A 23,941-nucleotide genomic window follows, 5' to 3' on the forward strand; every position below is an offset into this window, starting at 1 on the left:
TAAATATGGTCATACTTAGGTATGGTATTTGGATGATAGAAGCTTATCGATTATTGTCTATCGTTTGGCGGGAAATTTGTATTATTCACTGTTTTGTCTTGGTTAATGTCTTTTCACTTCAATTCATGTTTAGCCGTCGACGTGTTCGGAACGTTGCTCACAATTTCTGCCAGTGCGGCTTTCGTTGGATAAATAATAACGGTTGGTTCATAAAAATGAAAATATGAAATTAAAGAAAATAAATAAATAAAGTAATATATAATATAAAATGTGCAAAATTAATTACGATTTCCGGGGCGTTGGTAATTATATATAAAAAAGAAAACCTTCAACTGCCAAAACTGTGACCGTGAATATTCCCGCAACCTGATTCCGAATTTAATTCAAAAACACAAACAACGCGGCAAGCATTAATAATTAAGCAATTTCCATGCCTCTCAGTTGTTTTCTCCTTTATTATTCCGTTCGCCGTAAACCGAAATTGAAAAATAGATAATAAGCAGCGTTGCCATTATCATTATCAGCCGCAAATTGCGCATCCGACAATCAAAGATAAACATCCGTATCAATATACGATCCATGGCCAAAATGTGATAAGCCGGCAAAGAAAAAAATGATATAGGGAGTGGTATTAGCAAAAAATAAAGCATAAAAGAAGTGTAATAAAAGTGAAGAATATTAGAGAATTAAAACAGTGGAGAAATTTAAAGGAAGTAAATTTAAATTAGAGATATTCTGGGTAAAGAAAATAGGAATTAACAATGAATATAAGCATATGAAAATAAGCGAGTTAATTTTGTAACTCAATAAAGAATTAATAAAAAGAACAATATACGTTCGGCTTGTTAAGACATTTTTTTATACAAATACTTTAAATTATAGTGTATTATAAAAAATTTAAAATACAATTTTGGTGATCTTTTGTTTCGTTTAATTAAAAGTCAAGCCTGAAATAATGCCTAAAGTGATTAATAATGTATATAAAAATAAAACATAAATGTTTAAAAAATACTTTATAAAATTTGTGAAAAACAGTTAAACAAATACATAAGTATACAGAACAATAAATATAAATAAAACCCATCTAAAGTTCACGGACCCTTTTTGAAGCCTAAAAAAGCCGGAAAGCAACAGTTGAAAGCAATTTTAATTTAATTAAATTTTGTAGTTTTATGAGAGTGTTGTTTGTGTGTGTATGGTTAATGTGTATCTGACGTTGTTATTGTTTTTTTTTTTCTTTGTATTTTGTGGATAATCAACGTAAAGCTGGCACCCACATTGCAGAAAGAGATGGCAGTCGGCGGCAGCTCAATTGACTTTGCCATAAATTATTTCAGTTTCAGTTTGTATTGTATTTTTTGTTGTATATTTTTTTGTATATCTTTTCATTTTGTATTTTTTAAGTGTGTTTGTTTGTTTGTTGTTTTTCAGAGAGCGACAAAATACGCTGGCAATTAGTGTGGAACGACAAATGTTTATGGGACACATTGATTATTTTTGCTTTTGTGTTCCGGTTAGAAAATTGTTTATGTCTCTAAGTGAAATTTAATAGCAAAAATCTAGAAATTAGAAGGGCGTGATGGTGATTTATTTCAATTGTTTGGAGTTATTATTTATAGAGTGCTAAGTATTGTTTTCTGGACAATAATTTAGAGTGAGTAAATCTTTTAAAATAAAATTATGTGGCATATTCCAGATAATATTATACTTTGAAGTTAAAGTTAGTTATTATTAGTTAATACATTATGATCTGGAGTAACAAGTGTTTTCAAAAGTGGCTCACTGGACCAGACTTAGCTACAAATACATTTCCAGTATATACCTTAATACCTGTAGAACTAATGCAATTAACTGGTGAAAAGCACCTGTTACATCTGTATACACCTGCCTTAACCCCTGGACACCCCCTCCCCCCTCCCCGCCTCCCACCTGAGTTTATGCCACTTCACGTTCGATTTGAATGACGCAAATTGGTTGGTCGATCGGTCGCTTGGTGGCTGCAAAAGTGCAAAATCAACAGTTAATGATCTCTGAACAATGTTTACCACCTGTTACTCTGCTCCTCCTCCCCCCCTCTAAGGCGGTGTAAATTTCAAAATTGCCAAGACAGTCGTCAAACAGAAGCGTTGTACTACTAATTTAACCATTTTCACTTTACATTCGAGCTGAGTTGGCAATAAAAAAAGATTTTAAAAAATATATATATAAAAAAATCGTAGAAAAAACCGCAAGTTTGCGGCTTAAAAAAATAAATGCCAATAATATCGTTTAAGATATTGTATTACTTTTAGCTGTCAAACCGTCAAATATGCAATTAAATATAAAGAAAATGGGTTTTTAATGAACTTTGGATTAGGGATGACAGTTAATGCCAATATATCGAGTCTGTATCGATTTTTAATGTGGAAGTTGTATCGGTATTTTACAGTTGTTATATCGAAAAATTATAGCCGGGAAAAACAAGGAAATTTAAAAACTTTTCAAAGCTTTAGATATTTTTATTTATATAATATTGAATGTTTTTCATATCTATACATATAATATTTATGTATATATTTATATGTATAAATAAATTAAAGTAAACATGGTTGAATGGTATTTAAAATTTCGATATATAAAGTAGAGTATATCCTCTCGATCTCGAGGGATTTACTTCGAAGTTGATTAACCAATCGAAAGTCAAATTGCTTCAAAATCGTTTGTCATGCGCTCCGAATTTGAAATAGATAAATAAATAAATGCGAAATGCGAAATTCCAAGCTCTGTGGCTCTCTGCGCCTGCGTAACTGTCAAATGTTGTAAAAAATCAATAACACAAATGTTAACATGCTCACAATGCTTAAAAACGCACAGCCCACAGACAAAAAACAAGTCGGACAGACCATAAAAAAACAAAGCAAAAAAGTCAGGAAAAAAAACTCAAGTAAAATACAGAGAAAAATCAAATGAAATGCAATGCCTAACAAACGCTTTAGGCCAAACTCGGTTGCTTTGGGCCAATCGCCATCGTCAGATAAAACATTTGACACTTTTGGTTAATAAAAGTTGCTAATGAGTGCGAGCAAACTCGCTGATTCCGCGATTGTTGATTTTAGTTTTGTTTTATTTGTTTGTTTTTTTTTTTTTTTCAGGAGTCTGGCCAATGGCAAAGCATTTCATAAATTAAAGTGTACCCAAGGGGAGGGACACTAATTGTGCATAAATCAATTGGAGTTTTTTAAGTTAATCCAATTAAAGAGGGGAAAAAATTAGATATGGAATGTAAGCAGGGGAGTTTTGAGGTAAATGGGAGTAAATAAGGCAAGTTATTTTAGCAATAAATATTTGTGTATTTAAGGAAAGATTATAGCAAGTTGGTAAGCAATATTATAAAATTATAGAAAGTTAAAGAAACATTTAAGGTCTCTGAACTTAGAAGACATAAAATGCAGCTTTAGATGCAAGAAAATAAATTAAAAATATATTTTCGGTACACTTCTTAATTAGGTAAATAAGAAAAAATAAAAAAAATATTTTATAATATTTATTGTTATATGAAATCTTAAGATATGAAGCCCTTTGAATCCTTAGATCAATTTTAAATCAAACTAAATTAATTTAAAAGGTAATATTTAATATATAAATATTCAAAACTAAAGTTTAGGGATAAAATGTTATAAAAAGTTTTCTTTTTCTTTTACTATTAACTATATAGTTTCGGTATCTTTTTCTCACTTAAGTTTTAACTAAAAAAACCAACAGCAACTGAATTAAACTCCATCAAACTACTCCCTTTTGGAATGTGAATAAAATACTCCTTTTATATATATATATATATATATATACGATCATGATCGATCCATTCATAGAACCGAAACAGACAAAACAGAGAGTAGTCTTGTGTCCATTTGAAAATTGACTAAAATGAAGTGCGCTCATAAATATTTATTAGGCATTCGCTAAACTGGGCACTAAGTAGTCGATAATTTAAGCGGACAATCCGACGACGACATGAAAATTGTTTAGGCCAGGTCCACACACACACTAAGACTGGCTTTTGGTTTGAAGAGTGTAAATTGTAAATTGCCAGCAAGTGCAATGTGGGGAACTCCATGGAGTACACGGATTGGAGCTGAGCTGAACATAAACTTAAGCGCCAGGTTTCGGGTACCGGAGACGACATTAATTTATGTTCAGGCAAACACATTTTTGCCTGCCATTTAAGCGACAAAGACAAAGTACATACTGCTGGTCTGAGGCCTCGTCTCTTCCCCCCTTTGATTCTGCACGGACAACGGAACGTGTCGGGATTATTAATTAGTTAACATCGGGCACTGGAGCTTGCAAAACACTGCACATTCCCATAGCCAAATTCCCCTCCAAAAGGTGGCCAAGAGATGGGAATGCATCGATGATCTCAGAGATCTGTGGGAATTTGTGTGTGAAAAGCAGCATTTCACGCTCGACTTGGGTCAGTGAATAAATATGTTAAAGATATTAGAAAATATAATAAGAAATTTTTAATTATAAATCATAACACTTCAAAAATTGATTTTAAAATAATGTTGCTTAATTTTAAAGGGGAGAAATTGTAAAAATTGTAGGATAAAATATGCACAAGTAAGCTTCTTTTGTGGCAAGTATTGAATATCAATATTATATTGATTTTAAAATAAGTTTGAGTTATTTTGAGAGAGAAAGAGAAATTTGGAAATCTTTTAGATTAAATATACTACTCTTTTGTGGAAAGTTTTGAATATATTATAGATCAAATTAAGATCAATTATATGCTAAAAAATATTGTTTATTTAAAGAGCTGTAAGGAAAGCCTGCCCTTTTGATTTACCTTAAGTTTTGAGATTGTATTTCAACACAGTTTTAATGATTTTAAATGGTATATATTTCTTTTCTGATTTACTTTAAATTCTATATATTTTTCCTTAAATTTTCATAGATTTTAAAAGGTAATTCCCCCAAAAAGAAAACCTCCATCAAACCCTATCAAAAGGCGCCAATCTTCTGACTGCCAAGCAAATTGACTTATCGCTCGATTGGCATCAGCTTCAAGCCAATATCTTTGACCATTTCAAGCCTAAAACAGAAATTAGCACTTAATAAAAGTTTATTTATGTTCATGTATTGCTTGTAATTGGTCAGCTTTCAGGCTCAAAAAAAAATAAATGAATAAAAACAAACCAAAAATCTAAGCCAAGTTACTCTCCGACTTGACTGATTTCCCCAAACAGTGTGTGCAATTCGCAAATTGCAATCGTCGATCTGAGGCGATTTTGGTTATGACCAGAAATACATATAGCTCAAAACCGAAATTCTATCACGTTTTCACGCTTCGAGCGAGGCGGCTAATGAAACCCGGCTCACAGTTTTTGGCTTTGTTATTTGGTGCAATTTGTAAGTCGGTGGAGTATATGTACATATATATGTATATATATAGTATGATAATCCATTCAATGCCCCTCCGGTGGCAGCTGACAGTTAACGCTTAATGGGCATAAAAATCGCAGCCAATTAGTGACTGATTTCAACGCTTTTTAGCTCTTTGTGGGGGGTCTTAAAAATCCACCAAACTTACAATTTAATTACACTCCAGGGGGGGAGGCAGAAGAAACTGATTGTGTTGGAATGTGGCAGCTTAATTGAAATTGGTTCATAGATAACAGAGTTTGGTTACAGTTTCCAACAAGAACCATATCTATTACAAACTAGAAAAGCAATTGTTATGCTGCTAATTGGAAGCAATAGCTTATGTTTTCTTTTTGAATAATTGTGAATAAATGTAATTAAAAGCAGAAATTTTATTCTATTACAGGGCATACATTTTCCTCTAGATTTCTTTATAAAGAATGTAAGATATCTCACTATTTTCCAAACTTATACAAAGCCACAATGGCCACTCCTAAGAGCATTACCACAAAACCCAAGCTACCGAATAAAGCCAGTGACTTGGAAACTTCTCTAATATTTGAACTTTTCCCCCCACTATCCCTAATTTCCTTGGAAAATTCCGTCTCCTCCACTCCTGGCATAATAACTCTAAAACTTAGGTGTGATACTTCCGACACTTCGGTGCCATTTCCATGGGAGACATTCCGTCGCCTGCGCTGTCCCACCGATGGCAAACAATCCTGGGCTGTCACCTGGCAATCCTCACGCTCCAGGCAACCCGTAATCCGCATGGATATCACCAAGACCTCACCACTTTGCATACCCGGAAACATGACAGCCTTGAAGTGGAGCCTCTGACCCAGAGGTGGTTCCAAAATGGGGCCATGCGAGCAGATGGAGAGCATGGCAGGATTGAGACAGCCCCTCGAACTGATTAACTGAACGGTGTTGAGCACTTCGCCGCCCGAGGCAATCCTCTGGAGCTGCACATCACTTAGCTTGGTGTAGTTCCAGCCTGTAAAGAATATAGAATATATACTATATAATCTTTTAAAGATCAATATACCCACCATCTCCCGCTAGAACGTGGGCTCTTAGAAGCAACTCCTCGCCCAGCTGCACTGCACCATTGGTCTCCAGGTGACGGGTATAACCATTGCCACCTTTTTGCAGTAGCTCCACATGGGTGCGAAAAGGATTCTGATTGCCGCCATGGGCATAGCTGCCACCACTGCGAGATTGTCTAACAAATATAATATGATAATATAATAATATAATATGATCCTTAAATATTAAATGCAATCCTTACACATCATTGGCCACGGCCATTTTCAGGGCATGTGTCTTGACCGCCACTCGCTCTTGGGATTTGCAGTGTAGGGTTAAGATTGAATCCCCACTGGTTCTTAACCCTCTGATTGCGGGAAAGCGTAGACGTAGACACAGATCCTTACCGCAGGATCTCACGCCACAATGCTCGAAATCCTGGCCAGAAATATCGAGGAGCAGAAAACTCCTTGACAACTTCATTTCACAGCGTTTATCCTGCACATCGTCAGTGTCCTGATCCACTGTAGGAGCTGCTCCCAAAAAGCTATCCAGCTTGAGAACAGCTCGAAAATATCCTCCAGACAGGCAACGCATATCCTTGAGACGCAATCGGAGTTGATTCTGATCCTGGTTACCTTCAGGCGGCAAATAAATGGGACCAGGTGTAGATCCCGGTTTTTGAGTGGTAAATACAGGAACAGGAGCCACGGGAGCATGGTAATCATAGCCTGGGGAGTGAATGGTCTCGATATCCTCGCCAGGATCCTGCACAATAATGGGTCTCGCAGTGGTAGTGGTTGTGGGTACGGAGGTGGTAATGATGCTTCCACCAGGTTGGGGATAGTAATAAGCGGGATATGATTCTTCACTGGAAAGGGAAAGGGATTTTTTTAATAATTTATAATTAATTGCAAATTGAAAACCCACCTGGGCTTGGGACTTTCATAGTTGGGACGCTCCTCTACGGCAGGTGGAAGATAATGCTGACTGAGGGGTATAAATCTGCTTCCCTGAATCTTCACACTGCGATTTTCGATAATCTCCGGTAGACTAAACTCCGTGGTGGCCACCGCAACAGGAGCCACTGGGGAGGGAGTGACAGGAGCAGGAGCAGTCGCAGCAGGAGGTCCATATAAACTAGGAGGAGATAATCCCAACTGAAAGGGTACTTGACCATGGAGATAGTTGCCAAAATGCTCCAATGGTGAGGCGTAATAGTGGGAGACATCCCCCAGACTCTCCCCAATAATGAGGAAACCCATCAGGGCAATGACTAGAGACGTCCACCTGGTTGACATTTTCACTAATTACTGACTGATGGTACGTCCAGTTTTGGGGTTTTTATAAGCTCTTAAGCTTAGGGCGTGACTTCCCTGGCCTGGATTAATTTTTTGGAACGAATTATTCTGGCTGGGGTACACTTTCCCAGAGCTGTGACAGCTATCACTTTTAATGGCCAACACGACTTTGGTGTTACCCATCGATGGACTTTCCTTGGTCACGAACGGATTTGGCTTTGGTTTTCGGCATTGTTGAGTGGGTCAGGTTATGTAAAGCTAATTGCCAAGTGCTCTCCGGGGAACCGAGTTCGGTTCCATCTTCGATTCCATTCAATTCAATTCGATTCGATTCGAACTCACTTGTCCCACAAATCATTTGCCATTTGACATCTCGCTTGTGGACAACTAATGACAACAACGGCTGCGAACAACCACAGGCGGCAGCATTTTGGCCATATTGCGGATTTCTGAGCGTTGTTTAGCCAAGAAGTCCAATCAAACCTAACGAGCCGACAATCTGTCCGGTAATGTGCCCATTTTGGGCAGCCTCAGGTAAAGAGTCATACTCAAAGAGCGTCATAATGAAATCTGGACAGAGAAGAAAAGTTAGTTAATTTAATATTTAATGTATTTAAATAGTTCTAAAAATTTCTGTAAATTTGTAGAGATTTTTTAGATAGGGAAAAATAATCTTGAACTATTTCAAGGTAGAAATTCATCTCTCAACACCTTATATTCCTCACTCAAATGCAAACTTATCTGAGTCAAATATTTATACTCCTTCTTTATTCCTCCTTCTTATTCTTATAAATTAAATTCAATCAGAAAATTAGTTCCCTTTTCTTATTTATCATTTATCAAATCACTCAAAACATATAAAAATCTTTTAAAATTATTTCGAGTGCACATACAATTACTTGTCCATGTGGGAAGAGTTCTCCTTACTCTTAATCTGATTTCCGAGGTTCATTCACCAATGATTTTGGCCCATATTTGTGTGGCTTTCATTAGCTAAACATGACATTTATACTTTCAGCCAATTATTTTTAATGTTTAATGTTTAATATGTGTGTGGGACAGGTTATTCCCAACGGGCCAAATGCAATTAATTGAATTAACAAGACACCAACTCTAAACTGGATCTTCAACTTTGTGTAGCTTTGATTTATGAATCTGACCAATTACTTACAAGTAATTCCCCGCAGGATCTCAATGCCCGGCACCTCGTATCCCACGAATAACGATAATTTCAGCCACGGTTTCCCCATGGCCACCACCCAAAGTGAACGCTTGCTGCAGGCTCAGAATCGTAGGAAATTCAGTTTTCCAGCCACTTTGCATTCCGCCTCCTTGTTGGAGGTGGGTGGCGGTAGTCAGAGGGGAGAGGCCACGAGGAGGAGACTGAGCAATGTCAGCGATGTGGTCACAAGGAAGCTATCCTATACGATTGGCTGGAAGGCGGCACAGATTCCAGCGCAGGATATCATCACACAGGTGGGTTTATAGAGGAAAATGTTTATAGATTATTAGGTATTTAAATATTTAGATAATTTCTACATTATTATAACTATATTTTCTCCAGGGTCGCTGTTTGTGTGGTCACTATATCAAACGACGCCTGAGAAGATCAGGTTTGTTTAATAAAAAATTGGGATTGCAGCGGATACGCAGCATCCTAGGTTCCACCTCCATGGGCATTGTACGTGATGTCTTTCCAGCTGTTCAAGTGGTAATTATATACTCTTTCAAATGATTACCAAATAATATAAAATTTAAATTATATTAAACATTTAGCTGGGCGACGAACTGGAGCGAATGCATCCGCGTGTCTACAATGGCGTTGCCCGTCAGATTTGCCGCAATCCTGGCGGTGAATTCCACACTCCAGATGCCGTGAGCTTGCTCCTCGGAGCCGTGGGACGTGACCTCTTTCGCGTGGAGATCACCTGGAGCAAGGTAATCTCATTGTTTGCCATTGCCGGTGGCCTGTCCGTTGACTGTGTGCGTCAGGGTCATCCGGAATACCTGCCCAAGCTGATGGAGAGCGTGTCTGAGGTCATAGAAGATGAGCTGGTGCCTTGGATCAATGAGAATGGTGGTTGGGTAGGGTCTTGTTTTATATTCTTATAGTTAATGAATATCAAATTATAGTTAATGATTTATTTCTTGATTTTAGGGCGGCATCAATACCCATGTCTTACCCACTAGCAACAGTTTGAATCCCTTGGAGTGGACCACTCTGGTGATTGGTGTGGTCTTTGGATTGATTTTAGTTTTTATGATTCTCCGATTTATAATCAGCACGATAATACCGAAAATATACCAACGATTTACAAGTTGAATATATATTTTAGCATTCTTAATTGTGATGTCTCTTCAACTTGAACTTAATAAGATTGACTTTATTTCTTTTCTGGCGCCAAAATATATTTTAAATTCTTAGTAAATATGTAAGCAAAGCTCTTAAAATGCTTTCTCTCGCAGACAGCTTAATTCCACATGTTTATTTAATTAATAAAGCTCTTAAAAAAAGCTCCCAACAAAAGTAAACACATGAATTCAGATAAGAAATTATCTCGATTTTTATAGACAACAGCCATTGCAAAGATAAAACTGCTTAATTCCTGTTGATTTTTTACATTATTCCTAGATCTGATTAATATTTACTTTTCTCTTTGCGCAAATAGTTGCATAATCACATTTATCCCTCTCAAACTGATAAGACTGTACAATCTTTACATTAGAATAGGTCTTCGGCTTGTTCTTTTTTTATTACAAAATTTGTGAGGAAAAATCTTCCTCAGACTCGGGTAGAAATTCAAATAAATGCAACAGTTATCAATTCATCGGTACATAATCTTTATACACTACAACACACGTGACAGTAACTCCTCCTTACGCCTTACAACTTGCCAGTCAGCTCGGGCACAGCCTTGAACAAATCAGCCACGATGCCAATGTCGGCCACTTGGAAGATGGGAGCCTCGGGATCCTTATTGATGGCCACAATAGTCTTGGAGTCCTTCATGCCAGCCAGATGCTGAATGGCCCCGGAGATGCCAACGGCAATGTACAGCTCGGGAGCCACAATCTTGCCGGTCTGTCCAATCTGCAGATCGTTGGGCACGAAGCCGGCATCCACAGCGGCACGGGAAGCACCAACAGCAGCTCCAAACTTGTCAGCCAGATCGTACAGCAGCTTGAAGTTATCGCCGGACTTTAGGCCACGACCTCCCGAGATGATAACCTTGGCTCCGGTCAGCTCTGGGCGATCGGACTTGGTCAGCTCCTGGGAAACGAACTCCGACAGACTGCTGGCATATTCACCAGCTGGTGCCTGCTCCACAGCTCCGCTTCCGCCGCTAGTAGCCGCCGGTGGGAAGTTCGTGCCTCGCACAGTGATCACCTTCACGGGATCCTTGGACTTGAGGGTGAGGATGGCATTTCCTGCATAGATGGTGCGCACAAATGTATCCTCCGACTTGACATCGATGATTTCGGAGATGGGCGAGACATCCAGCTTGGCAGCCACGCGGGGCAGCACATTCTTGCCGAAAGCCGAAGCGCCAGCAAGGATGTGGGTGAACTTGAACTGAGATTGGGCGGCAAGGACCAAAGGTGTCAGCGATTCGGCGGTGAAACCCTTAAAGGCAGCATTCTCAGCCACCAGAACTTTGGTAACGCCTTCGACTTTGGAGAGAGCCTCGGAAGCCTGGAATTAAGATGAGGGAAAGTTTAGACCAGGTCTTAATCTATCCTATATTATCATACTATACACTTGATTATAACAATTCTTGCATTCAACTTTTTTAAACGGGTTTTAAGCCTTGGCAAATATTGATAAATTACCTAAAAAGTGAAAAATGCTACCAAGTCTGCTATTTCTTCAACAAGACAAATATTTATATAACTGCTGCCTGAATCTGCTATCGTTTCCCACAACAAATACAAGCTAAGGCTATGGGAAAACTTAGAAGATCTGACTTTATATAGAAGCTATAGCCTCTAGCGAAACCTAGTTAAATATATTTACTACTTTTAAAACACATTTTTAGACTTGGGACGCTTAGCGACGATACTTACGGGTCCACACTTGGTGCCAGCCACCAGTACTGTGACGTCACCACCGATCTTCTTGGCCGCGGAAATGGTGTTCAGAGTGAGGGGATTAAGGGCCTCATTGTTGTGCTCGGCCACCACCAAGGTGCTCTTGCAACGCTGCAGCTGCAAATGGAAATTGCAAATTAATAAATTGTTATTTAACTCAGAGCCGCCAGCGCTTGCGCTTTTTTTAATTTTTTTGTATTTTGGCACTTACGAAGCTGCTGCGCATCACATTACGCGTGCTGTTGACGAACATTTTCCCGTTTATCTAGTTGGATCAGCTAATGCGCGGTTATGAAGAAATTTGTTCGATTAATTACAAAACTTAATTGAATTGATCAAAAACTTACCTCGGCTACAAAAAAATCACAAAAGTCCAAAGGTTCCTCACCGCGAATCAGCTGTTGAGCTGTTTAGGCGTTTGGTGTTTTTTGGTAACAGGTCACACTTACATCGGCGTTGCCAGACATCTCTGAAACATGTGTTACTTTCACTACTCTGGCAGCTCTCTTTAAAAAAAAACAAGCATTTTGATTATAACACATTTTCTTCAATTTTGTTAGCAAAATTACAAAATTTTCGCTTTAACTGGCTGCTTTACTATTGAAAACACATCTTAGACAATGGCCAAGGCGATACCAGACCGGTGAGTACAGAATAATGATGTTATCTGCTTGGTTCGTAATAGAAAATCCCTTTGTTTACATTTTTTCAGCTGGCTGAACTACAGTCCGATCGGCGAAAGAGTTCCTGGGACGCGTTTCATCGCCTTCAAGGTGCCACTGCAAGAGGTAAGTTTTGGCCCTTAAACCATGTATGTAGGAGCTCCCATTGCTTGTCCCCGAAACCGGTTGCTACGGGGCCACTGTCAATTGATGGATGTGACGGCGGCGGTGCAAGGACCACCGACTTGGCAGTTTCCCTCTAAAAATAAATAACAACGGACAACGGACGACAGCGACGACGAATTTCGTGCATTGTAATTATGCATAAAAGTGGCAACTGGAACATGGACATGAGACCCCACACATGAATATTAAATTAAATTGTTTTTGCTTAATTAAATAACGCCACGAAGCTGGAAGCGTTCTTCTCCTCCTGCTTATATATGTATATATATATATATATATACATATATTAATTGCCTGGCCCCCCGGGGCAATTTTGCATAAATTGAGCAATTTCAGAGTCGTGTATTTGCCTTTGCCTTATCCTCATGCCTTTGTCCACCTCCGTTTTGCAGCATGTCAACGCCAGGGTGGCGGAGAAGCTGCGCCTGGCGCCCCAGTCGCTGATGGAATCGGTGCCGAATCTGGGCCTGATCATCGATCTGACCAACACGAATCGCTACTATCATCCGAGTGCCTTTGCCGCCAACGATGTGCGACATCGGAAGCTAATGATTCCGGGGAAACAGACGCCATCACGAGCCTTGGCTGAAAGGTAATTAGAACTTATTACGAATAGTGATTATGATTAATGTGAAAACATACATCGAGAGTAAAATTCAATATATTCACTTTCCCTTTAATTATATTTATTAATTAGTTATTAGTAATATATTTCCATGTTGTCTCTATTCCATAACAGATTCTGTGGATTCGTAGCCGATTTCCTTGCCAGCAATGCGGATAATGGTGAGTGCTTGTCAAAAACATCCCACATAATGGCCTTTTTTGAGCCGTGGGAAACGCTTTCCAGTCAACAATGCAGTTGTGGTCCCAGAAGATGCATATCTTTCGCGTAATTAGAGCCACAAAAATATGCAAATATAAAAACGTATCAAAACGTAGGGCAGCCGCAATTACCACGTATCCTAATCCCGGTGCTGCACTGCCTCCAGAGATTCCTATCAGCCGGCAAGCGCACCGCAAACACATGGGGCCACAAAGTGGTGAAATGTGCCGCCAGCAAAGAGAAATACTCTATTTAACCCTTTTTAGCAGCCTGTGCCGGTGTGGGCGCACACACTCAATCAGTCAGAGGCAGTCAGTCAGTCAGTTGGTTGGTTGGTTGGTTGGCCTTTGGGGCTCAGAGTGGCGGCGCGGTGGGGCTCGTTGGGATCTCTGGAATCTCTGGGAGCCTGTCTGCCAGTCAGGAGTCCGGGCAAACAAATCACTTACGTACGGGGGCCACGGAGCTTAGTCATGCCGCCAGAGAGACAGATTGAGTGTGAGGGAAAAAGGCATTTCCAATTATGCACAAAAGGCATGCGCACAGGCGCGCTTTTCATTTATATATTTTCCATAACGAAGCAAATTGCATTGAGGCTTTCGATGCAGTGCAACAAAATTATATGTTTCAGGGTCTGAGAAATGTAGGAAATGTTTTAAAAATTCCTTAGTTGAATTGAGCTGATATTAAGATAGTTAATTATTTTTTAGACAATATTCAACATTTTTATCATGTATTCTTTATTATCAATGTTTAGTTTTATGAACAAATTTTTAAAGGGTTTTAAAACAACGATAAAACATGTAACATTAACATTACAAAGTCACATTAGAAAAAGTTGTAAAGCCTTTACAAATGCAATATATTCTTTTTTAAATCAAATTGATAATAACTTTTTGAGTTAATTGGAATATTCTCCCAAAGTGTAGCTAATATTATCATAAAGAATACTTCATTAAATTCCAAAAATCTCTCCTTAAGCTTAAATTAGCAATATATTTTCTTGTAGGCTGTGGGCACTGCCTACGCCTCAATGTTTTCCCAGGCACTTTCATCTTGCGCTAATGTATGTGCGAACCGATTTAGCTCACAAAATATGTAAAAATGTTTACTACGAAGCGATCCTAGGCCTTTAATTAATACAAGATCTGGCGCCGCTGAAAGTCGCGTAAAGCAAGACAATAAATAAATACAACGAAGGCTGCCAACATATTTACAACGAAACAAATCAGACAAAATAAGTCAAATCCGAGGTGGTCGCAACTTGTCAACGGGGCGATGAAGGTAGTTAAGGATAGGCACAGGATCAGAACAAGGCGAAGTCATTGCGTTTTCTACAGTGGGAAAATACTCATACAGTTCTTTTTATTAAACATAATTAAGAATATTTGTATACCCTTGCAGGGTATTATAATATTAGTCAGCAGCTTAAAAAGTAATGAAGGAACATTTCTGACCCTGTAAATCATATATATTCTTGATCAGCACAAACAGACAAATCGATCTAGCTATATTTTAGGGGAAATAATTTTTTTTTAATTTTTTCAACATTTTAAAGGATTGTTGTCAAAATTGATCACAAAATTTAATTTTTTTTATTTTAAATTGAGTATGCAGATTTATTATTCTAACAAAAACTAACAAAGGACAGCTTTCAGAATTAAAATGAATGCCTTTTTGGCTGAGTTATGAGATTTTTTAGCATTGATTTTTAGAAAAATTTGTCATATAAAAATATAAATAATATTGACTCAAGAAAAGGTATTTTATTTTAGTCAGAAGCTCAAAACTCTATGAAGGAATCATTTCCGACCCTATAAATCATATATATTCTTGATCAGCACAAACAGCCGAATCGATCTAGCTATAATTTAGGGAAGAAAATTTTTAATAAATTTTTTCAATATTTTTTTAGGGTTTAAAATTGTCAAAAATTAATCAACAAAAAATTTTTTTTTTGCATTTTAAATTGAGTATGCAGATTTATTAATCTAAGAAAAACTAACATAGGACTGCTTTCCGAATTAAAATTAATGCTTTTTTGGCTGAGTTATGAGATTTTTAAGCTTTGAATTTTATAAATAATTACCATATAAAAATATAAATAATATTGACTCAAAAAAAGGTATTTTACTTTTAGTCAGAAGCTCAAAACTTTATGAAGGAATCATTTCCGACCCTATAAATCATATATATTCTTGATCAGCACAAAAAGCCGAATCGATCTATATTTATTTTTGGGAAAATAATATTTTTCAAATTTTTTCAACATTTTTTAAGGATTTGGAGTTGTCAAAAATTGATAAAAAAATTGAATTCTTTTACATTTTAAATTGAGTATGCAGATTTATTAATCTAAGAAAAACTAACATTGGACTGCTTTCCGAATTAAAATTAATGCTTTTTTGGCTGAGTTATGAGATTTTTAAGCATTGTTTCGTTGAAAAAATTGCCTTATAAAAATAGATAATTATTGATTTAATGAATGCGAAAATTCTAGCTTAATTATGATTGACATTCAATTCGATCCTCTAAGTCTGTTGCAAACTGCAAGGGGTTTCCTTTTTTCTTAAGCTTAATATTATTTTATTAAATGAGTTATCTTAAAATGTTTTCTTCACAATGTTATTAAGTACTTGTAAAAATATGGAATTAATATTTAATTTTTCAGACCTGTTTTTGTATTTTGGTATTCAGAATTGAATTCCTTACAATTTCTATATTTTTCATTGATCCTAAACCACTGTCCCTTGGCTTTGGGACAATGATGCTCCGCTTGCAGTCTCGTAATTTAATTTCGTTTCGTAAAGTTGGCTTAAATGCCAACCCAAACATGACGTACTGACTGACTGGCAGCTTCGTCGCCGGCCTGCCAATGACCAGGAACAACCAGGCCGAAGTCAAAGTCAAAGCCAAAATCAAAACCAAAACCAATTGGCTAAAGCCAATCCGAAACCAGCACCCGCATAGTGCACAAAGCCAGGCAGGCGGCCACCGCGACCTGGTGGGTTGTCTGGTCTCCTCGAATCCCCTCCAGTTTGTGCCGCTGCTGCGGCTCACAAATCCCTCCTGCTGACATGTTTTTGTGAAATTTATAGCCAATGTTATTATTGGCAGAGCGCGGTGCGCGCTGTTTTCTAGATTTAGCTCAGGTCGCTTCTGCTTTTATGCCAAATTGCCCAGGCCAGGCCGGGACAGGCCGGTTTTCTGTTGCGGTCTCTCCTCGGCGTGGGTGTTACCAATGGGCGTGGAGCGGTCGAGGAGGTGCCAGCGGAGCAAGGAGGATGGGTGTCAGGGAGTTAGAGCAGAAGAGGACATTCCTGTGGCCGTGTTTTGCAATGAAATTTGTAGCAATTTGCAGCAGACATGCACTGGCGGCAATATAATCAAAAAGTTTCTTTAGCTTAATTTAAATATTTATATATTTTATTATACAAAAATATTTTATATAATATTTACTTCTTTATTTTTCCTTAGACAAACTGATAGGAGTTCATTGTACACACGGCGTGAATCGTACTGGTTACCTAATCTGCTACTTCATGATCACCATGATGAAGAAGTCACCCAAAGAGGCTATAGAAAGTGAGTATAGGGGGAAACCCACCTCAAGATCATATAGAAAATATCCTTAACTTTGATATATATTAATTTAAAACATTAGGTTAATTAGAAATATCGCGTTTAACTTGCTCCCATTACATAAGACTTGCTTAATTTCTAATAATATAAACATAAAATAAATAATTGTATCCTCTAGCCTTTGCTGCTGCCCGTGGCCACAAAATTGAGCGTCAAAACTACATGAGTTCCCTGAAAGACCTCCAGCAGAAGGACGAAAAGGAACCAAGTATAAAGAACGATGGCAGTGGCAAATGTGATTACAATCGAAGATCACCATATAGAAAAGAATCTAGAGATAGATGGGAACAGGAGCGGCATAATCAGAGAAATGGAGGCTATCGCCACGAGTCTACTAACAGTAAGTTAAAATTTTAACTATGAATAACATAATATTTGGTTAAATTCAAACCAAAAAAAAAATATTTTACTTCCTTTTCGCCTTAGTGTAACTTGAAAAAAAACCATTTTGTATGATTCCTTTTTAGGAGACCAAGAGCAGAACTGGAGAAGTGAAAACTGGAGAGCCCGCTATAATGGCTATCAAAGGGCGTCATACTACTCCAGAGACAATCACTCAACTGACCGGACCCACCAGCGATTCGATAGAAATTTTAGGGATCATAGTTCCCACAAATGGCAGGACTACCGACGAGATAATTATGATAATCATTATGCGAGAGAAGATCATGATCATTATAGAAGCTCCAAGTGGCGACAGGATTGCGAGAAGCGTCAGGATAGATTCCAAGACAACCGATCGAGAGGCTACAATCAAAACTACTATCAAAACCAGCACCACCAGCGGGATGAGACGAGAGGGAGCTACAGCAGATGGCGTCATCACGATAACGATGTAGAGTAGCTGCTAGGTATCCCGAAACAAGCTTATAATTCGTAATAAATAACGCATTGACAGTTTTGGCCAATTTGCAAATTATGCCTAATTAAAGTGCAACAAGGGGAACAACAATTAAAATTCATTTGCAACACGATCGAGCGGAGACCAAGCGATCACATAATGGTAGTTAACAAGCCGTCGGATCGTCAGATCGTGTGAAGATGCTGCCACTCCGATAAGCGGCGGGAGGAGAGCGCGTGAAAATTCCAGGAAACGACAAGGTGACCAGCGGTGCCCAAGGCTTCAAAAACAAATGTCAGGAGAGCGTGGAAAAAAAATTGGCTATATATAGGTGTAACTTAAGGACACTGGAAAAAGCTTAGATATATGTTTAATGGGTTTCTTATTTAAATATTTCTTCAAATGCAAAACAATAACAATAATATACAAATCTTAAAATGAAAAAGATGAAACTTGCAACCAAAACCCTGTACACAATTTTAATGTTTTTATATTTTTCTTAAAACAAATGTACAAATCAAAGAAATATAAATACAAATTATTTATTAAGAAATTCAACAAAATATGTGTGCTGTAAGTTTAATATCAATTATACTAATTGCAAACAGAGATCAGAAATTGTATTAAAATAAAACATTATGGACATATTTAAAGAGTTTCACAAAAGCTTTTAACTAAACAAGTTCAATTAAATCAAATAGCAAATTAAAAACAATAATAATAATGTATTTAATAGAAGAAAAATGTAAAATTTTGTACAATAAAGGCAGCTAAGAAATGAAAGTCCACATAACTTGTAATAAAAGGTCTTTAAAAATGCAATTTGCGTTTTCTTTTTTTGTGTAAAAATATTTTCAAAATACATACAAGTTATTTAATAAGAAATTCAACAAATTTGACTTAAATTTTAAGCTTTTTTATCCACAGTAAATAACCGAGTTTTATTTTATTTTTCACAGTACCTGTCACTTTGAGGCGGCTCCTGATCGTTTCATTATTTCGTCATGGTGGTCAAATGTCAACTTATTAGCATAAATGCTGAGATGCTCCTGCTGCTGTCGCCTCCGCCCATCGTCCTCAGTGGCGATCCCTCGGGTTCCGATATCGTCGCATTATCTTTGTGCCATCTTATCGCGACCGCACGATCAGCGATTGTCATTATGGCCCCCGGGACCGAGAGGCATGGACAGCGACAAATCGTTGGCCATTACAAAGGCTGGAACGAAGGATCGATCGAATTGGCCGGGATCTCTGATCCGACTGCCCCGATAAACGCCTGTTGTGTGTGGTGTGTGTGTGGTGTGTGTGTGGTGTGTGTGGCATGTGGCGTAAAGTTGTTTGTTGCGCTTAATTGGACAGCGTTTTGGGTCTTCCTTCCTTGGCCCAGACTGGCTTCCTTTATTCACATTTTTTGTGTATTTTTAGCATCTGACAACTGACTGACCCAAAGACATCCACAGAAATGGCAAGAAAACGAGGGGAAAGTGACTTCTTCTTCTTTGTTTGATTAGTTTTTAAACTTTCTTGGAAATATTTAACATTGAAGATCAAGTTGATAAGGTTTGGAAATAATTAAAGTTGCTGGGCTATCTAGCCTTAAAAAACCTTTAGTCTTTGGGGTCAGTTTTTAAACAATTGCAAGGTTATCTATATTCTTGAATAATTTATAATTAAGCCTAACTTAACTTTGAGTTTAAGTTTGTAGATATTATTATAGATAGTATTACTTAATTGCAAAATAAAGAGCTAATTCTAGACCTAGATCTGTTCCTTCCTATAGTATCTATATACATGATATAATTGTCATGGTTAAGACTTACCTCAGTAGATGATACATGGTTATCCTTACTTAATTCCTTCTAGTGTTATATTCCTGGTGACTTCAAATAACCTTTTCCTGGTATCATCCATGTAAGCTTCTTCCTGGTGATCCAGTTGCATTGCATTGATCCTGGTCTGGCCTGGTGATATCTTTGGGGACGAAGGGTAACCACTATCACTGCCACTATCACTGAAGATGTAAACAGTCCGGAGGCCACGTACACACTGAGGGCGGTGGGCCGGTATCGCCTGCTATTTATAGTCTGTGAGAAAAGAGAGCAACAGAGAGTGAGAGAATAACAGAAGTGAGAGCAAGCGAGAGTAAGTGATATCTCTAGAGATTCTCATAGGGACATGCCGAAGAAAGAGAGAGAGAGAGTGGCTCAACATCCTCTATCCCTCTCCAATACTCCCATAAATAGCACCTGCTATTTGTAGTCTCTGAGTGAAGAGTACAATAGAGAGTGAAAGTGAGAGCAAGCAAGAGTAAGTGATATCTCTAGAGATAAACAAAGGGACATAGACATGCAGAAGAAAGAGAGAGAGAGAGAGACTCAACATCCTCTATCCCTTCCTCATACTCTCTCTTTCTCTGTGGGATACCCCTGATTATTATAATTTGGGTCTTTTGGTCACGCCGCCAGTGACACACTCCTCAGAGTGTGTCCCTCCTCTTGGCATCCATAAATTGGCAAAATCAACCAAAAATTGGCAATTGTCAGATGCCTCCGAGTTTATCTTTATTCCTTTTTGAGTTTGTTCATATTTTGTTGGCTTCTTCTTTTTTTTTTAATTTAGTTTATGACCGCAAAAAAGACAAGTTCGAGGAGGAAAGTGTTGCCAATTTCCACCCGAGAGACTCCGACTGAGACTTGCAACCAGGGAGCACCCATTTATCTTAGCATAACTTGGAGCGCGATAATTGCATTCCACGGCGTGATCATCGGGAGGAGCGGGTTCTGGCCATGGCCAGGACAGGCCACTCTTTGAAGTTCGCTGCGGACAATTAGCCATGGCCCATAAATTGCCATCTCATATGTGGCGATGCGAGGCAGGAAAGGAAGCGCGGCATTGATTTAAATAATAGTGTTTAACTTTTGCAAAACCAAACGGCTGGAAAAAAAGTTCAGAACGAATAACGTGGCCATTTCAATTAGCCCCAGCGACACACACAAAGCTGGGAAAATGCGGAAAAAAAGGAGAGGAAATCCAGGCAGTCAATCAAGATACTGATATCAATGGCAGACCATACCGTTAGCTCTCAATTGTTTGTCACGGCCTTTTGTCCCCTCTTTGCAGGTGATTTACAATGCCGCTACGTCTGGCTGATAAAAAACAAATATAACTGAATGGGTTGATGGATCAGGAGCAGACAGAAGCTAAGGGAAGCGATTGAAGGTAGCTTTAATCTAAAGGTGGAGCTATATCCATATAAAAGTGGAAAAAAGCTGAAAAAAAAAGAGAAATGATTGGGAAACAAGTGACGCTAGAAAGAGCCAAGAGGCAAGCCATGTTAATTATAAGTAATTTATAGAAAACACCTAATAAAACCATTGAAAATCAAGCATAGACTCTCCTTAAAACCCATCTCTCCTCCCATAAATATTTCCTCAATTTAAGTAGGCCAAAACATTTCACACATCTGCAAAAGGGGACTCATCACCTTGCCATTAATACCGTTGTACCAATAAAATCGTTATTTTGAAATGCAGTTCGATTAAAAGGCCTTGGTCCTGGCTCAACCCCTCAATTGAAATGCAGTTCTTTCGGGGAACCACACTTGCCATTTATCGCCATACGCAATCTTAATTAAAAGCCGCCCCCCAGATAAAAACAAATGTTTACTTTAAAGCCGATACGAATCGGAAAACAATCAGGAATCAGGAATCTGGAATCGTGCTCAGCGAAATCGATTCAGTTTCGATTCGAATCGAAACGCGTTGAAAACACACCATTGCCGGGCAATTAAAGCGACTGAAGGGTGAGAGTTTATTCGTTGATTTTGTCGATTTTTGTTTGCTATATGGATGCCAGGCACGCACACACTATATCTCCTCCCACTCATTAAGGGAGGTCCTTAAAAATAAAAAAAATATATATTGGGATACTGGAAACTGGTTAACAAAGTGCATTACGTGCCACACGCTGAGAAAATAAGCATTGTACAAATTATTACAAAATTTTTAAGTAAAAGAAAGATATATAAAAAGTATTTTATGTTTAGTTAAAAGTTATGTACAAACTAAGAGTCTTTTACAGGACTTACCAGGGTATATTTAGGTACATTTTAGATCAATTTAATATTGATAAATATTTTACAGACATTTAATAAAGTTTTAACATCAAAAATGAATTATAATAAATTTTACAATACTTTTAGAAGCTTTTGAAACTACTTTAAAATAGTTAGAGATATTTATAGGAGTTTCTAATATTAATAAAGAAATCATTTTATAATAATATATATAGAAGAGATCTTAATAGAGATTTATAATACAGATTTTGTTCATTTCTTTCTATTATTTTTAAATCACAGGACCTTTAATAGAACCTTTTCTTTTAATAATGCAAAAAATGATATTATTATATTAAATATTCCATACTCTTTTGATTATAATATAGATTAATAATACAGATATAATAATATAATATATGTTTATAAAAATATAATATAATTAAAGAATAAGAAATATATTATTTATATACATAGTATGAAAGATATAAAATACTACAATGCAATTAAATATTTGTTAAAGTATAATGTTAAGTGAAATATATATTTATTTCTCTTATACCTATATAATTTGTCTATAAATTATGAGACTTTGTTTTTATTTAATTTTTCCCCTGTGCAACAATATAGACCAATCTAAGAGCTTGGGAATCTTCTCAGATATTCCAGATCGCTTGCTCCTCCCACTAAATGCATTTCAGGTCATTCTGTATATTTATCCTTGGCATTTTTGCAACTCCTTGTATTTGTTGGTAGTAGTTTTTTAGTTTATCCTTTTTTCCAATGGCGCCGCAGCATAAACTTTATTGTCGCCACATTACTGCTGCATACTTAATGGCGCCACAGTGCCAAAAAACACACGAAAAATGTGCCAGGCGTCTCCGGGTGTCAACGAACTTTAAAATGCACTGCACTAAGGAAAATCCTGAACCACCCACTCAGGATTTTCCCCACAGTCCTCGTCCTCCCATAGCCTCCCTCCAAAAAATTCCAAATTTTCGGCAAATATTTGTGCAAGTCAGCAGCTGAGGAGCTCCAGTTTGTGGACAAGTCGTCATCCCTTAGTGCCCAGTCTTGGGATTGGGATTGGGATTGGGATTCTTATTTTTCTGTTATCATTCGGACTGCATACAATGGGCCGGGCAAATTGCTTAGAGACTTGGCTGGCAAATGTTTTGGAAATATCTCAAGTGCTATTTATTTTGAAGGGGTCCAAGAGGGCCAAAGGGTGGTTTCCATTTCGGCTTTTATGGGGTGTCGCCTGTGGGTGTGTTTTTATATTTTTTTTGTAAAATATATATATATTTGGGATACTGCCCGGAGCTGCATAGAAAATTTGTAAGATAAGGCGTTACCATAAAATATTGTAGAGCCTGAAATTACCTGGGGGATATTTTGTGGTAGATTTTATTACATTTATTATAAATTGTTTTATAGAAACATTAATCCAGTGTTATATTTTAAAAGCACTTTTAATAATATTACCTACAGTTTTATTACAAATATAAAAATAAAATAATGTTTTGTATTCTAATAACTTTATTGTTTTTTGAGCTACAATATTAAACAGTTTCCAATCATCATCTTCTAGAATATTATCGATTACAAAGAGAAAATCAGTAAGTTGAAAGCGTAAGTCTAGTTTCCCAATGAGCTTATATGGTGGAATATTTCCCATGACCACAAATAGTTTATTTTCCTCTCCCAATCGATCTCCTAAATCTGTGGAATTTAGGGTTTCTGGTTTGGTATAGATCATTCTGGTTATGGGCTTCATATAGTGATGGAAATTGTTTATATGGTTGTTTAATAAATCAATTTGTTCGCAGAAGAGATGTGGTGGAGATGCGAAGCCGTTCATTGAGTTAATTTATTATTTCCGGCAAACTATTTCCAATTGTGAATATTATTGTT

At 37.4% G+C, this 23,941-nt stretch overlaps 4 protein-coding genes across 4 annotated transcripts; 2 read left to right on the forward strand and 2 right to left on the reverse strand.

The window, feature by feature from the left end:
• Positions 1–83: 83 nt before the first annotated feature.
• Positions 84–10,857, forward strand: Buffy (BCL2 family apoptosis regulator buffy). Its single transcript, XM_020947916.2, has 5 exons — positions 84–201; positions 8,918–9,206; positions 9,295–9,441; positions 9,507–9,815; positions 9,889–10,857. Exons 2-5 carry the CDS (start codon positions 8,925–8,927, stop codon positions 10,051–10,053), a joined length of 903 nt encoding a protein of 300 aa, XP_020803575.1. The 5' UTR covers positions 84–201; positions 8,918–8,924; the 3' UTR covers positions 10,054–10,857.
• LOC110180261 (uncharacterized) lies at positions 5,833–7,730 on the reverse strand. The gene is made up of 4 exons (XM_020947917.2): positions 7,360–7,730; positions 6,692–7,300; positions 6,453–6,625; positions 5,833–6,397 (listed from the first exon to the last, which is right to left on the reverse strand). Exons 1-4 carry the CDS (start codon positions 7,728–7,730, stop codon positions 5,856–5,858), a joined length of 1,695 nt encoding a protein of 564 aa, XP_020803576.2. The 3' UTR covers positions 5,833–5,855.
• On the reverse strand, positions 10,447–12,295 carry wal (electron transfer flavoprotein subunit alpha wal). The gene is made up of 4 exons (XM_020947922.2): positions 12,167–12,295; positions 12,031–12,097; positions 11,796–11,936; positions 10,447–11,424 (listed from the first exon to the last, which is right to left on the reverse strand). Exons 2-4 carry the CDS (start codon positions 12,070–12,072, stop codon positions 10,615–10,617), a joined length of 993 nt encoding a protein of 330 aa, XP_020803581.1. The 5' UTR covers positions 12,073–12,097; positions 12,167–12,295; the 3' UTR covers positions 10,447–10,614.
• On the forward strand, positions 12,021–18,795 carry LOC110180265 (uncharacterized). Its single transcript, XM_020947920.2, has 7 exons — positions 12,021–12,462; positions 12,532–12,607; positions 13,060–13,259; positions 13,407–13,453; positions 16,968–17,075; positions 17,251–17,472; positions 17,600–18,795. The coding sequence occupies exons 1-7, from the start codon at positions 12,440–12,442 to the stop codon at positions 17,974–17,976; spliced, it is 1,053 nt and encodes a 350-aa protein (XP_020803579.2). The 5' UTR covers positions 12,021–12,439; the 3' UTR covers positions 17,977–18,795.
• The last annotated feature ends 5,146 nt before the right edge of the window (positions 18,796–23,941 follow it).

The sequence above is a fragment of the Drosophila serrata genome, unplaced genomic scaffold (assembly GCF_035046125.1).
Source record: "Drosophila serrata isolate PLE 108 unplaced genomic scaffold, ASM3504612v1 contig_165, whole genome shotgun sequence".
NCBI lineage: Eukaryota > Metazoa > Arthropoda > Insecta > Diptera > Drosophilidae > Drosophila > Drosophila serrata.

Bases quoted from the DNA above. Each gene is read 5' to 3' on its own strand.
- LOC110180261 (XM_020947917.2), bottom strand. From the start codon at position 7,730: ATGTCAACCAGGTGGACGTCTCTAGTCATTGCCCTGATGGGTTTCCTC. The intron at 6,626-6,691 runs GTAAGGATTGCA...TATATTTGTTAG, and splicing joins ATGGCCGTGGCCAATGATGT to ACAATCTCGCAGTGGTGGCA. The intron at 6,398-6,452 runs GTGGGTATATTG...TATTCTTTACAG, and splicing joins CCACGTTCTAGCGGGAGATG to GCTGGAACTACACCAAGCTA.
- Buffy (XM_020947916.2), top strand. From the start codon at position 8,925: ATGCCCGGCACCTCGTATCCCACGAATAACGATAATTTCAGCCACGGT. The intron at 9,207-9,294 runs GTGGGTTTATAG...TATTTTCTCCAG, and splicing joins CGCAGGATATCATCACACAG to GGTCGCTGTTTGTGTGGTCA. The intron at 9,816-9,888 runs GTAGGGTCTTGT...TCTTGATTTTAG, and splicing joins TCAATGAGAATGGTGGTTGG to GGCGGCATCAATACCCATGT.
- wal (XM_020947922.2), bottom strand. From the start codon at position 12,072: ATGTTCGTCAACAGCACGCGTAATGTGATGCGCAGCAGCTTC. The intron at 11,937-12,030 runs GTAAGTGCCAAA...TTCCATTTGCAG, and splicing joins ATGTGATGCGCAGCAGCTTC to CTGCAGCGTTGCAAGAGCAC. The intron at 11,425-11,795 runs GTAAGTATCGTC...TCTTAATTCCAG, and splicing joins CTGGCACCAAGTGTGGACCC to GCTTCCGAGGCTCTCTCCAA.
- LOC110180265 (XM_020947920.2), top strand. From the start codon at position 12,440: ATGGCCAAGGCGATACCAGACCG. The intron at 12,463-12,531 runs GTGAGTACAGAA...ACATTTTTTCAG, and splicing joins GCCAAGGCGATACCAGACCG to CTGGCTGAACTACAGTCCGA. The intron at 17,076-17,250 runs GTGAGTATAGGG...TGTATCCTCTAG, and splicing joins ACCCAAAGAGGCTATAGAAA to CCTTTGCTGCTGCCCGTGGC.